Source organism: Bacillus rossius, chromosome 1 (assembly GCF_032445375.1).
Source record: "Bacillus rossius redtenbacheri isolate Brsri chromosome 1, Brsri_v3, whole genome shotgun sequence".
NCBI lineage: Eukaryota > Metazoa > Arthropoda > Insecta > Phasmatodea > Bacillidae > Bacillus > Bacillus rossius.
This window is the reverse complement of record NC_086330.1, coordinates 72020421-72033243: the sequence shown is the minus strand read 5'-3', so window position 1 is coordinate 72033243 and position 12823 is coordinate 72020421. Positions and strand designations below refer to the sequence as shown.

The window sequence follows — 12823 nt, the reverse complement described above, 5'->3', positions numbered from 1 at the left end:
GGGGAAGGCTTCAGTTCAGTCCAAACTGAGCATCTAGACTGATTGTGTGCGCAGAGGACCTCAATTCAGTCTGAACTGGGAGCTGGACTGATCGCATGTGGGGGCTGTTAGTAAAAGAAAACAAAACCAAAATGACTCAAATTAAACAAATGCTGTTTATATTTAACATGGCAGAACAGAAACAAGTTAGGCAACCATTAAAATGCAATTTCACTAGCGCATGCACAATGAATCAATATGGCATGTTTTGAAACAAAACAATTTTACAGGCTAAACAAATAAAAATTATAAAAAATTTACGTCACAATTTTTACGATTTCTCGCATTATTACAGTGGAGAGTCTTAAAATATTTATATTTAATGTGCCAATAAATAATGGAGATGTTAAAAAAATAAAATGAAAGCTAGCAAAAGGCTGCTGGAAATTACAATTTCATGAATTTTCACACCGTTACTATTTGTTTCGGGACTTTTGTGACCGGCCCTTCAGTTTAAATACTTTTTTGGGACTTTCATGACCTGAAGACACCTTGAGAGATGACAGGTGTCAAAAACCTTTACAATACATACCTAGCAAATTGAATTAAAATTGCTTTTTAGTTAGATTATAACAACTAAATTTAAATTGAAAAATTTAAAGAATACCTTAGGTACAATGAAATTTTCAGTCAGGTTGAAACACTGTACAAAACCTAACTTGCTGGAATCTGAATTGTAAAAGAAAATAGCATGTCAGAATTGATTAGCTTCATAGTTTCATGTTGCATGGCTGTGCACAGAGGTTTAATGCAATGGGTCCTCCATGATTATAGTGTGGGTATACATGTGTACAGACTCAGTGCTCATAAACTTGAGTTATGCTCGGCTGTTAGGATCGAATTTGCGATAGTCCCCATGTGAGCATGAGATAATTGCCATCAAGGAACCCAAAATATGTCAAAGGACATATATGTACACAAATGAAATACTTACATCTGTAGCTATGACAAGGTCTGGAAACCATAACCTCAATTTTGGTAGCAACTGGATCACAGGGTTTTGTGCTGAGTCTGCATTTCTGCCAATTTTATCCTGGAAAAAATACATACTGATGTGAGAAAAGAGCACTACAGTCCAAAATGTTAGGCACCTCTCTCCCTTTTGGCCTGCATTTACTATATCACAACACTGATAATATTCAAGCATTGGTCCATTACATTAAATTAAAACACTCTTATCATCTTCCTAATAGGTATTACCAAAATTTATCTTGTACACAAAATAAAATCTATCACTGAAGCTGTAATAACTGTAGCAATTAAGCTATATCTTGTACACAAAATGTAAGCTATCACTGAAGCAGCAATAACCATAGGAATTAAGCTAAAAATACTAGCATCAAAATGAATAATTGGCCTTCATTTTTCACCAGTACAGTATACATTTTTTTTACACCGAACTTCATATTATGGAATTGTTTGGTAAGTATCCCAGAAAACAGGATTATTGTTTTACACAGAAATTATTTCTACAGTTGGCTCACCCTGCTTTAAATCTATCAATATTTCTCAGCCACACTTAGGGCCACAATCATTTTGCAGATTCATTGGCTAGCAAAGTAGACTTGAAGCACATATACATCTGCTTCAGGCTGATGATTGGACTAGACACCGTGAACAGGTACTGGTGATGCTGCGTAGTGTTTCACTTCCTAACAACTTGCAGGACTGCCGCGACCCACCTCTCTCCCGGACAAGGAGTACGCTGACAAATTCTTTCTATAATTGGTATGTGCAATATATAAATTCAATGCAGTGTCCTACTGATTAAATATATGATCATTAGTGAAAATGGATTATTGAAAGAGAAAAATATGTATTAGTGGTCATTTCAAGGAAGTAAAGAGAGGGGACTTCTTTATTAAAAGCAGAAGTGATTCTGCAAATATCCGTTGCTTTTTCACCCAACCAAGTAACTCTTAAATAATTAATCTCCCTGTGTTTATAGTTCACTATTTTTTTATTTTATTGTTTGTTTACACATTACTTTAATTACATAAATTAATGGCAGAAGAAATATCACAACTATAAAATTTATTTATTTATTTATTAAATTTGTGACATGCACACCAACAGCCGAAGCTTTGGAGGTGTGCACAGAACAAGTAATAAAAACACGACACATACAAACGAATAAATACAACATAAACAGGATAATAAAAGACGACACATACAAGCGAATAAATACAACATACACAGGATAATAAAAGACGACACAATAACAAACAAAACAAAACAAAACAGCAACAGAGATAATCTTAACTAAATGATCTAGAATGGGAAGAATAAACAGGATTATAAAATTACTCAAAATATTAGGGTAATCATAAAAATTAAAATTTAAAGTTTTTAATAAAATTTTCATATTTATTGAAATTTGAGATAAGTCTGTAAATTAAATCATTATTATTGTGTAAGGAACATAATAGGGATCGAAGGCGGCTTTTGAACTGCGGGACTCGAATACCAGAGTTATCAAGTAAGTATAAGCAATTAATTTTTGAACTATAGCACTTAAACACAAAGAGGGCATCCAGATGGATGCGACGATTTGAAAGAGATTCTAATTTGGGTAATTGATGGTGTCTAGAACTAATTATTTTGAAAAATTTATTTTGTATGGATTCAATTTTGTCACTATCGGTGGTGTTAATACTGTTCCAGATAACTGAGCAATATTCGAGTTTACTTCTGACTAAGGACAAATAAAGAGTAAGAATGGATTCAATATTAGATGCATAGTAAGTTATATAATTTATTAAATATAAGGTTCTACGGGAAAAGGATACTAAAGAATTAACATGTTGATGAAAGAATAGTTTGGAGTCAAGAATAACACCAAGATCTTTTATACTAAGAGATTTGGAAATTTTTGAGTTGTCAAGAAAATAATCATATTTAACTGGATGAATTTTCCTTGTGAAAGAAATAATTTTTGTTTTATCTTTGTTAAGTGAAACTAAGTTCATTTTACACCAATTATCAATTTCAGTAATATCAGATTGAAGAAGCAGACAGTCATTTAAGGAGGAAATTTCTCTGGATATTTTAAGATCGTCAGCAAACAGAAAACCAGTAGTATGATGAAGAACTTTAAAAATATCATTGATATAAATATTGAATAGTAAGGGAGATAAAGTACCCCCTTGAGGCACACCAGAAGTAGCATGATATAAAGTAGAAGTTTTTTTATTAAGTGAAACAAAGAAACATCTATCTTTAAGGTAACTAGTAAACCAGGTTATATAATTATTACAGAGACCGAAGTTAGAAAGCTTAGCTAGTAAAATGGAGTGATTGACAGTATCAAAGGCTTTAGCCAGATCAAAATAACATGCATCAACCTGCCCCCTTGTTGTAACTTTATTGTATATAGGATTAATAAATGAGAGAAGATTAGTAGAAGTTGTCATACTATTTCTAAAGCCATGCTGATTAGGAGCTAATCTGTTGTTTATTGGGAAGTTAATATGTTTAAATATTATTTTTTCAAAGATTTTAGTAAAGCCATTTAATAATGATATAGGCCTATAATTAAATACACTGAGTTTACTACCCTTTTTATGTATGGGAATAACCTTAGCTATTTTCCATTTAGTGGGAAATACTTGTGATTTTAGACTTGTATTAAATAGATGCAACAATAGAGGCATTAGAATAAAAGAGCAGCCTTTAATAATGAAATTTGGTATACCGTCAGGACCAGTAGACATAGTTGGTTTTAATGATTTAATTCCCCATAAGACCTGGCTTTCTGATAAGAATGATACAGGAATTGAATCGTGAATAATATCGGGATCAATGATACGAGGGTGGTTGGTGGATGGTACATATACACTAGCAAAGTACTTAGCAAAGACATTAGAAAGAATACCTGGATCATTACAGATATCACCATTGACATTAAGAGAATGAGATTCACTATAACCATTTTTCATAACATTGACATATCTCCAGAATTTTTTAGGGTTATTCTTAACCTTATTATTGATACTACGATTCCAATTAGTTTTATCACGCTTAATAAGATTTTTAACTAGTGCTCTATATTTAGAGAAAAGAAGGTAATACTGAGTATTATTGTTTCTTTTATAGAGTTTATGAAAGTGTTTTTTAGATTTTAAGGCATGAATTAAATCACCAGAGAACCAATAAGGATGTTTAGAGGCCTTACGTGTGGATAATGGAATGTGAGTATTGATTTTATCACAGATACAAGATGTAAGTTGATCTACAAGAGCATCTACATCAGTGGTGTTATAATATTCATCCCAATTGTGGGTTTTTAGAGAGTAATATAGGCTTAAGTAATCACCAGCTTTGTAGTTTCTGAAAATAGAATCTGGAGTAAAATTGTGTGAGGTCGCCTCAATATGTAGTTTAATAAGTAGGGTAGGATGATAGATATCCTCTTTGACCAGAGATTCAACAGCTTTTTCAACCACACAATGGGATAGATTAGAAAGACAAAGATCTAGAAGATTATTGGAAGATTGTATTAGGTTGTGCTGAATTAAATCCAAATTAGATATGAAATCAAGTAGGCACTGAGCCTTGGATCTGACATGTGCACGGGCAATATTGAAATAGTGATTACCTTTCCAATCTATCCCAGGTACATTGAAGTCACCTAAGATAATCACATTATCATGAGAATTAACGAAGGACTTGGAAAATGCTGTAAACACACGGCTGTAGTTCTTTACTATGTTAACAATGATCGTCTTATTTCAAAAATGGACATTCCACAAACATGGAGAAAAAACTATGTTTAACTAGTGCTGTAAAAGGAAAGTGGATAAGTGACACACTCATTAAGAGAGATCTAAAATATCCTGTACCTGCTTCTACTTTATAATTAAATGCCATTTTTGATATTCCATGTCCTTTGCTTCAAATATTGCAAGTAGAAAACAGAACTTGAATGTAAAAGCACAATTCATTTTTTAGCGGAAAGATTAGTACTGCTAGACGAGTGCAGAAAGAAAACTACAGAAATATTGCGAAATCAGATTAACTGTTTGACAATGAAATTAGCTTTCACATCATTGAATGAAGAGAAACACAAATATTACTAAAACTATGTGCGTGTTAGTAACACAGAGGCACTTAACATTTCTGTAACAACATGTGACCAGGCAGATTGTCCGGAATGGTTCCACGAGTGAAAACATGTATAAGCGAGAAGAGAAAATTTTTACTCATTGGCAAGTTACTATTTTTTTTTTGGCAGATTCTCATTAAAATTTAGTTGGTTTCATCATACAAAATGAAAAATATGGGAAAAATAATACTCTCTGAAGCCATAGCCAATTATTAAAGAAAATATTACACAAAAAATGTACGTTGAAGACTGATAGTTCTAGGCTTTGTGGAAGCCCAGATGGTAAAGTAGTTACTGTAAGGGGGGTTGAAAGATAATTAGAATATCAAGCAAGGATAAGTGCAAAATAGAATCAGTAATGTAAGGGTACCAATTTTATTTCATTTCACTTTTGTATAGATAATTATGTCAAAATTATTCTTTTTATTTTAATTACTCAGAGTAATACATGTAATCTATGTTGATATATATGAAAGGAGAAAGTAATGCTGAATTTTGTTTTGTGAGTTATGAAATTTTTTTTTATTTATCTGTTTGTAATGTTAAGAAATCTACCAAATTGAAAAGGAATTTATTAATACTTGGATGAAAAATGCTTAATGTAAGTCTTTATATAACTGTTAAATTTAAGGTATGTGTATATAGTTATAATTTGTTAGTTGTAGGAGTATGAATAACACTTTCAATTTGAGTTGAACTTAATTGATGTTTTGACGATATTAGTGGATTCATCAAGGAATTTTCCTAATTTTGAATATTTTAATGCATTAGTATGATTAAATAGCTATCCAGAAGTCCTACCTAGTAATATTCTTTTACTATTAGAGATTATGTGTGTTTTTCCTAAGCTACCTAATTTGATGATAATGTTTAAGTTTTATCTTTTGACTCTATGATACCATACTAACATTCATGATTTCATATCAATATACTAGTAATTCAAATTGGTCAGTAACTGAAGCGAAACTATAATTATGGTTTGAACATAAATAACTCTTCGCGGATGTGTTCATGGCAAAAATATGAACAACCAATTTTAGTTAACTTGAATAAAATACTGAGACATCAATCAGTCTTTATATGATACTATTTGCAGTCCTGACGTTGCCTGGGCTGAACACAAGGTGATATAATGTCAGTGAGTTAAAGCAAAATGGATAGTGCTATATGACAGTTTGGCGGACATAGAGAAATGACACACAATTACTGTTTGTATGTCTATGACTTATGTTTTTCTGTTTACCCAAGGCGATCGGTTGAACGGTTGAGAAGTTGATGCGCTGCAGAGCCATTTAGTGGCGAGTTACAAAAAAATAGATAGCATAAAAACCTTCTCCATGAAAGAACACATTGATGTACCAACTTTCATGGCAATCGATCAAACGGTGTCCAAGTTTATCAACATTATACTACATACATTTAAATATATAGATTAGACTGGGGTTCAAATAAGATGACTGAGATGTTTGAATGCAAAACATAATAAATATGTTTTGAAATTTAAAATTTTATATTTCTGGTAGTATTTTGGTGGTCTTTAGTCATTTCTGTCAATTAACTTCACTAAGGCCTATAGTGATACCATATACATAGGCACCCAACTTTAAGAATATAACAAATACTAATAAGTTATGTACTGATACATTTAGATTTTAACAACACAACATCTGTGTAATTTTAGTTTCACAGTTAACTTCCAATAGGACACTGTACTGTTGGTTATTCCACAGGATAATTGCAAGAAATATTATCTGAGGAACCAAGAGAATACTGTAATGAACATGGAAACCAGAGCAGAAAATGCGATAAACAAAAGGGAGGTACATTCAGGGTCGAGTTCTTGTACATAATCATGCATTGAACTGCCATCACCTTTAGATCATTCTGCAGAGTCGAAGTGGAGCAGATGGAGCCGACCAACTGTGTATGAAACTGTACGACACACTTAGGTAGCAACAATTCACAGAGCATTTCAACAATATATACTGTTTCAATATTCAGAATAATGCAAAACTCATTAGATGAAAGATTTACTAAACAAGATAGTACAATAAGTTTAATGAGAAATTAACTAACAATATAATGTGATTATATGAACAATGAGCTGTCGATTCTATGAAAAATTAACTAACCACTCAGAACAAAGTTATGGAATGTAACATCACCATACAGGTTGAGTCAATAAGGTCTCAAAGATGTTATTAACAGACTAGTTAAAATTTTAGGCGAGAATTAGAAAAAAACACGTGAGGAAGTACTACAACTATCTAGTAGAGCTACAAGAACATGTAATGTAGAAGAATGAGTAAAACAAACAGAAGCAGTATACACTGTTATTGCTATGCAAATTTCCAATGGAAAAAAGGTACAAGAAAAGTTTGAGCATGCTGTGCTGTCACAACATTGAGTGGAGGAACGAAAATGGACGTACAAGTGCGTGAGGTAGAAACCCGAGTACATAATGTAGCGGATAGAATGCAACAAATACAGTTATAAGACACTACATGAGCCGCTATATGGTCAATGTCAGTATATAGTACAACTTCATCCACAAATACGGTACAAGGAAAGTCAGAGTTCGTATCCCGAACAGAACTCGTAGGCAACACAACCGATGAAATATTTGTACTTAATGTCCATTCCGTAAATAAAATTTATCACAACACTGGGTCGAAGAAATTCCTATGTTTGCAGGAAAAAGCTTTAAGAACCCAATAAAGTTTCTGAAAAAGCTTGAGGAATACTTTAGTTTATTCACATAAGTGACAATTATAAATCACACTGTGGTTAGAGGTCCACCAAGGGCAAATGAACTATTTAAATTCATTTAAGCAAACATTTATTCAAAAGTTTTGGAATCTTCACACACAGGAAAATCTCAGAGCAGAACTACATTCTGGAGAGATTTGAGCCCAGCAAAGGTAAAACATTGGAAGCTCACATCAATGAGATGTTTGAGTGCCTGAACGAAGTGATGAGAAATTTGTAGCTATGGTGCTAAACCAGCTATTATATAACTACCAAATACAGCTGACAGGAAGGAATCAAGAAACGTGCCTGAATGTTGCGAACATGTATTAGCATATGATAGGTTAAATTGTATGAGTTTTGCGAACAAAAGTCCCAAAGAAAATGTAGAGAGAAATTCAACATTATGACACACTCCATTGTTCAAAGGAGGAAATAACCACAAACAAGAATCTTTAGTTCGGTGTAAGTGAAATAAGAAAGTCAATACATTCTATTGGAAATTCCAAGTACCATTGCATGAAAGAATAGGAAAAACACAGAACAGCAGATTCCGATATAATGAGCTGAGAGGATATACTGAAGAAGAGGAACCGGTAATAAAGAATAAAGGTAAGAAAATAGGAAACACTGATATCAAGAGGGTGAAGAACTTCGATGAGATACACAATAACATCAGCAACCACAGTAAGTCAAGCGTAGCAGTGGCCCCACAGCCTGCAAGGACTGCTGCGCACATAACAACCACCCTCAATAAAAAAAAGAAGTGGGTTTAGGCATGTCCAGAATGTCATGCAATATTTTGATATACCATTGCAGTGCTCACAAAATCCTAAAGGACTAAATTCATTTTCCCTCAACACATAGCAAAATATAAGCACTTAGGACTGCGCTAGAAGGGAGTTTTTTTCACTACACCAACAAGAAATTGATAGTCAAGGCAAGCCTCATATTTGCACTCTGACAAAGGAACATGACAGAGAATTTTTGTTATATGAAAATGAAAGACACCATAAACCAAAACATAGATGCTTTTATGTGCTGAAATAAACCTTGAGGTAAATGGAATATACGTGTCTGTGTTATTAGATAGTGGTGGTTAGGTTAGTTGTATTAATGAAGAGAGTAGCTAGAACGAGTGGCTAAAGGAGAGAGAGTGTTGATTCCCCCCATCCCAGTAATTCAATTTGCCATTACAATTTAAGTAGCTGCATTTTTTGTTAAAATAAGCATTCACAATGATAAGTCCCATGCCCAAGCATTCCAATTGGCAGGAATTAATTTGGGCACTTCATGCTTCTCGCATGGTCAGCTCTATGTTGGTTTTTCTAGAGTATTGAGTGCCTAAACTCATAAATATGGAATAAATAAAAATATCATATAATGTTGTCTACAGTAATATCTTGGGTTAATATATGAGTGACAATATAATTCTGGGACTACCATGTCAACGAAGCACAAAACTGCAGTACAAATCACTCTTATTTATCTTTTTTTCATTTTTAAATAGTAGTTTTAATGTTTTATGGAATTTTTGATTTTCTTTAAAACATGTTTTTTTTTCATCATGGGAATTTATGACTTCTCTTACGAAATATTCATAATATTTACAGCTTTTCACAATCATTCCCTTTACTATATACCTTTACTATGCATGAATTTAAGTAAAATATGTGATTTCCGTGCCAGAAATGTAATTTCCAAATAGTCTGTGCTTAAAATAACTGACTTACAGTAATGGCGTACATACTTATGCAACTTTGGCATATTACTTTATAAGCAGTGTAGGCCTACAGGTTAAAATCCACATATTTCATAGTTCCTCTTCAGTTTTCTGCTTTGGGAATGAACATAACACAATATCTGATTATTAGTGTCAAGATTATACATTTTTAAAACAAGAGAATTCAAGTTTTTTTATATTGTCTTTATTATATTTATTAAAATCAAGTGTATTATTCAATAAATATGAAACTACAATATTTCTTAAGATTTATTTTACCAAAATAGTCTCATTTATATGACACCTGATGCACTTATGCAGTCCAGCATTAGTAATAAGCATGTCTAGAACAAACTGAGCAGAAAAATAAAAATTAATCAGAAATTTTTGTACTTTTGAAACATTTCCCTTCATTAATGTAAAAAGTGTTACTAATGTTGTAAGACATGCAAGAACCAACAAAATAATATTTATTTTTTACAATCCATTGATAAAACATTAATTTCTTGTAATTTGAGTAAAGTTTTGTTAAAAGGTTGATTAATTTTTATGTTTTTTTGTTAAATTTCTGTGCCAAATGGTGTACTAACTTCCATTTCTGTTTTATATGTTGTATTGACATATTTTGCAGTGTAATTTTGATTTATCGCAATTCATCATATGTCCTTACTGATTATGTTTTTCTGTAACCTTTACTAGATGCAACCACATAGCAATTTGTGTTACCTTTACACTTTTTATAAACATCCATATTTCTAATCGTTTAGACCAGTGGTTCTTAACCTTTTAGTTATGAGGGACCATTTTACCAAATGTATGTCTTGCCAGGGACCACCCAGTTGGTTTACCTAAAAACCTAAATTAAGGGTTGTTTGATAAAGAAAACAAGCACAATTTTATAATTAGCACTCATTTCTTAATTTTTTGGCAAAAATCTAAAAGTTACAGATTTTAATTTAATGTGATTTTTGTGGCTGCATACTCTTTACTAACTTCTGAATTCTTGGTTCAGTGCTACTCAAAGCTAAACGCATGTCGGCAGTGGCATCCAACCGATTTCGATGCTTGTTTTTAATAATCAGAAGCGTCGAAAATCCCTGCTCGCATAAATACGTCGATGAAAATAAAGTTAGGTAACGTATAGCAATGTCTCGAAGCTTTGGAAAAGAAATTGCTTTTTGGCTCCAATAATCTTCAAGATTTATTCATGATTCGAATGTATCTTTTAAGATCGTGTCGTGTTGCATTTCAATCACTTCTTCTTGAATTTCATCAGAGACTTCGGAAACGTTGACAATGAAAGGATTCCGGATCAGTTTCTGAATACTTTTGTCCTCACAGTCAGGAAAATAGCGATTGAATTCACTTTTTAAATTAGTCAAATGGATCATCATGTTCTTCTGAATTTTTTCTTTAATATCTGTACCTAGTCCGTCAATAATTTGGTTGAGCGTATCAAATGCAGAAAAGTTTTTTCTTTCGACCTTATTGATCCATAGCTCGATTTTAGCAATAAATGCCCTGATTTTATCTTCATATGCAAATATGTTGCTCATGCCTTGCAACTTCAAATTTCCTGACCCTTGCAGTTGAAGGTTCAATTTATTTATTTTCGCAAAAAAGTCGACCAAATAAGCAAAACGTACCTTATATTCGGGCTCGCAGAACTGATCTAGCAACTCTTTGTTTTCCTTGTTAGTTAAGAATATTTGTACTTCCTCTCTTAGTTCGTACAGCCTCCACAGCATGTTTCCTTTGGAAAGCCAACAAACTTCTGTGTGGAAAAGCAGAGTTTCGTGTTCAGAGTTCATGTCAGAACACAACTGTTTGAATAGACGAGTATTGAGTGTGCTCTTTTTAATGAAGTTAACTACTTTTATAGCAGTTTTCAGAGCCATAGTGAAACATTCCGGGAGCGTTTTGGCAGCCAATGCTTGACGGTGAATAACGCAGTGCGTCATAATTGAGGAGGGATTTTTGGTTTTTATCAATGCTGCAAGACCAGAGCGAGAACCAAGCATAGCAGGAGCACCGTCAGTACAAAACCCGGCAAGCCTTTCCCACATAAGTCCATGTTCCTCCATATATTGACTTATAGCATTCATAACATCTGCACCTTGCGACGTCGCTTAAAGTTCATGAGAAAATAATAACTCTTCTTTAAACATTTTATTGTCCAAAAATCGAATAAATACAAGTAATTGACAGCATTGCGAAACATCGGTAGACTCATCACATTGTAATGCAAAATAAGGGCTGTTTTTAATCTTGTCAATAACTTGGTCTTCAATATCAGTTGACATTTTTTGAATGCGTGACTTAACTGTGTCATTAGAAAGCGGTATTTCACGAATTTTCTTTTGAGCTTCCGCGCCTAAAAGCTCCTCTGCAACTTTGAGCATACAGGGCTTTATTAAAGATTCGCCGATTGTGTGTGTTTTTTTCGATTTCGCAATCAATTTTGAAACTTCAAATGATGCAGATAATGTTTTTTCAGATGTTTGAATAACTTGTTCCACTGGGTCCAAGTTTCATTTTTATAAGATTTGTTAGTTTGCCTTCAAAGAATTCTCGCGAATGGTTACAGAACTTCGGATGCACGGTCTTCAAATGACGTTCCAACTTTGCCGGTTTTAAAGCGTCGTTAGAAAGAACAGTTGCACATAAAACGCATTGCGGTCTAGTTTCTCCATTAATTTCTATTGAAGTAAATCCCAGCTTAATATAGTCATCGTCATATTTTCTTTTTGGTGGCATTTTCCTGAAAACAAAGTTTTAGTGATAATACAGACAGGTATAATCTTATGTATACCTTATGTATTACATGTATACCTTATCTATAATAATAAAAATGTGTTGTTTTGACAAGCTTTTATTTGTGAGGTCTATGGCCAGCTGTGGGAATGACGGTAAAAGTATCTACTTCTCAAGATGTATCAAATAAGCCCAAATACGTCGGTATTATTAAGTAGGTACCTATACTTACATATACATCATAATCTGCTCAATTATACCAAACAATTGCATTGTCACCGAAATGACATTATTATGTATTCCCGACTTTGCCTCTCAATTGGTTGAGAATAAATGCTTTGAAATATTATGTTGTAATGGTACGATTCCACCAAAATACTGTGCAGCACAGTGCAGTACACCGGTGGAATCGTACCTTAAGGTTTAACCCGAAAAAACAAACAATGCAAGTCAAA

The 12823-nt window shown here is 33.0% G+C and overlaps 1 protein-coding gene across 3 annotated transcripts in view; it reads right to left on the bottom strand.

Annotated features, from left to right (window-relative positions):
* LOC134537583 (delta-aminolevulinic acid dehydratase) overlaps positions 1 to 12823 on the bottom strand; it is a 46483-nt gene that overhangs the window by 16438 nt on the left and 17222 nt on the right. For all 3 annotated transcript variants that reach the window (XM_063378175.1, XM_063378184.1, XM_063378190.1), the window contains exon 3: positions 974 to 1072. In XM_063378175.1, the coding sequence (XP_063234245.1) occupies positions 974 to 1072 (99 nt within the window). The remainder of the gene's footprint in view (positions 1 to 973; positions 1073 to 12823) is intronic.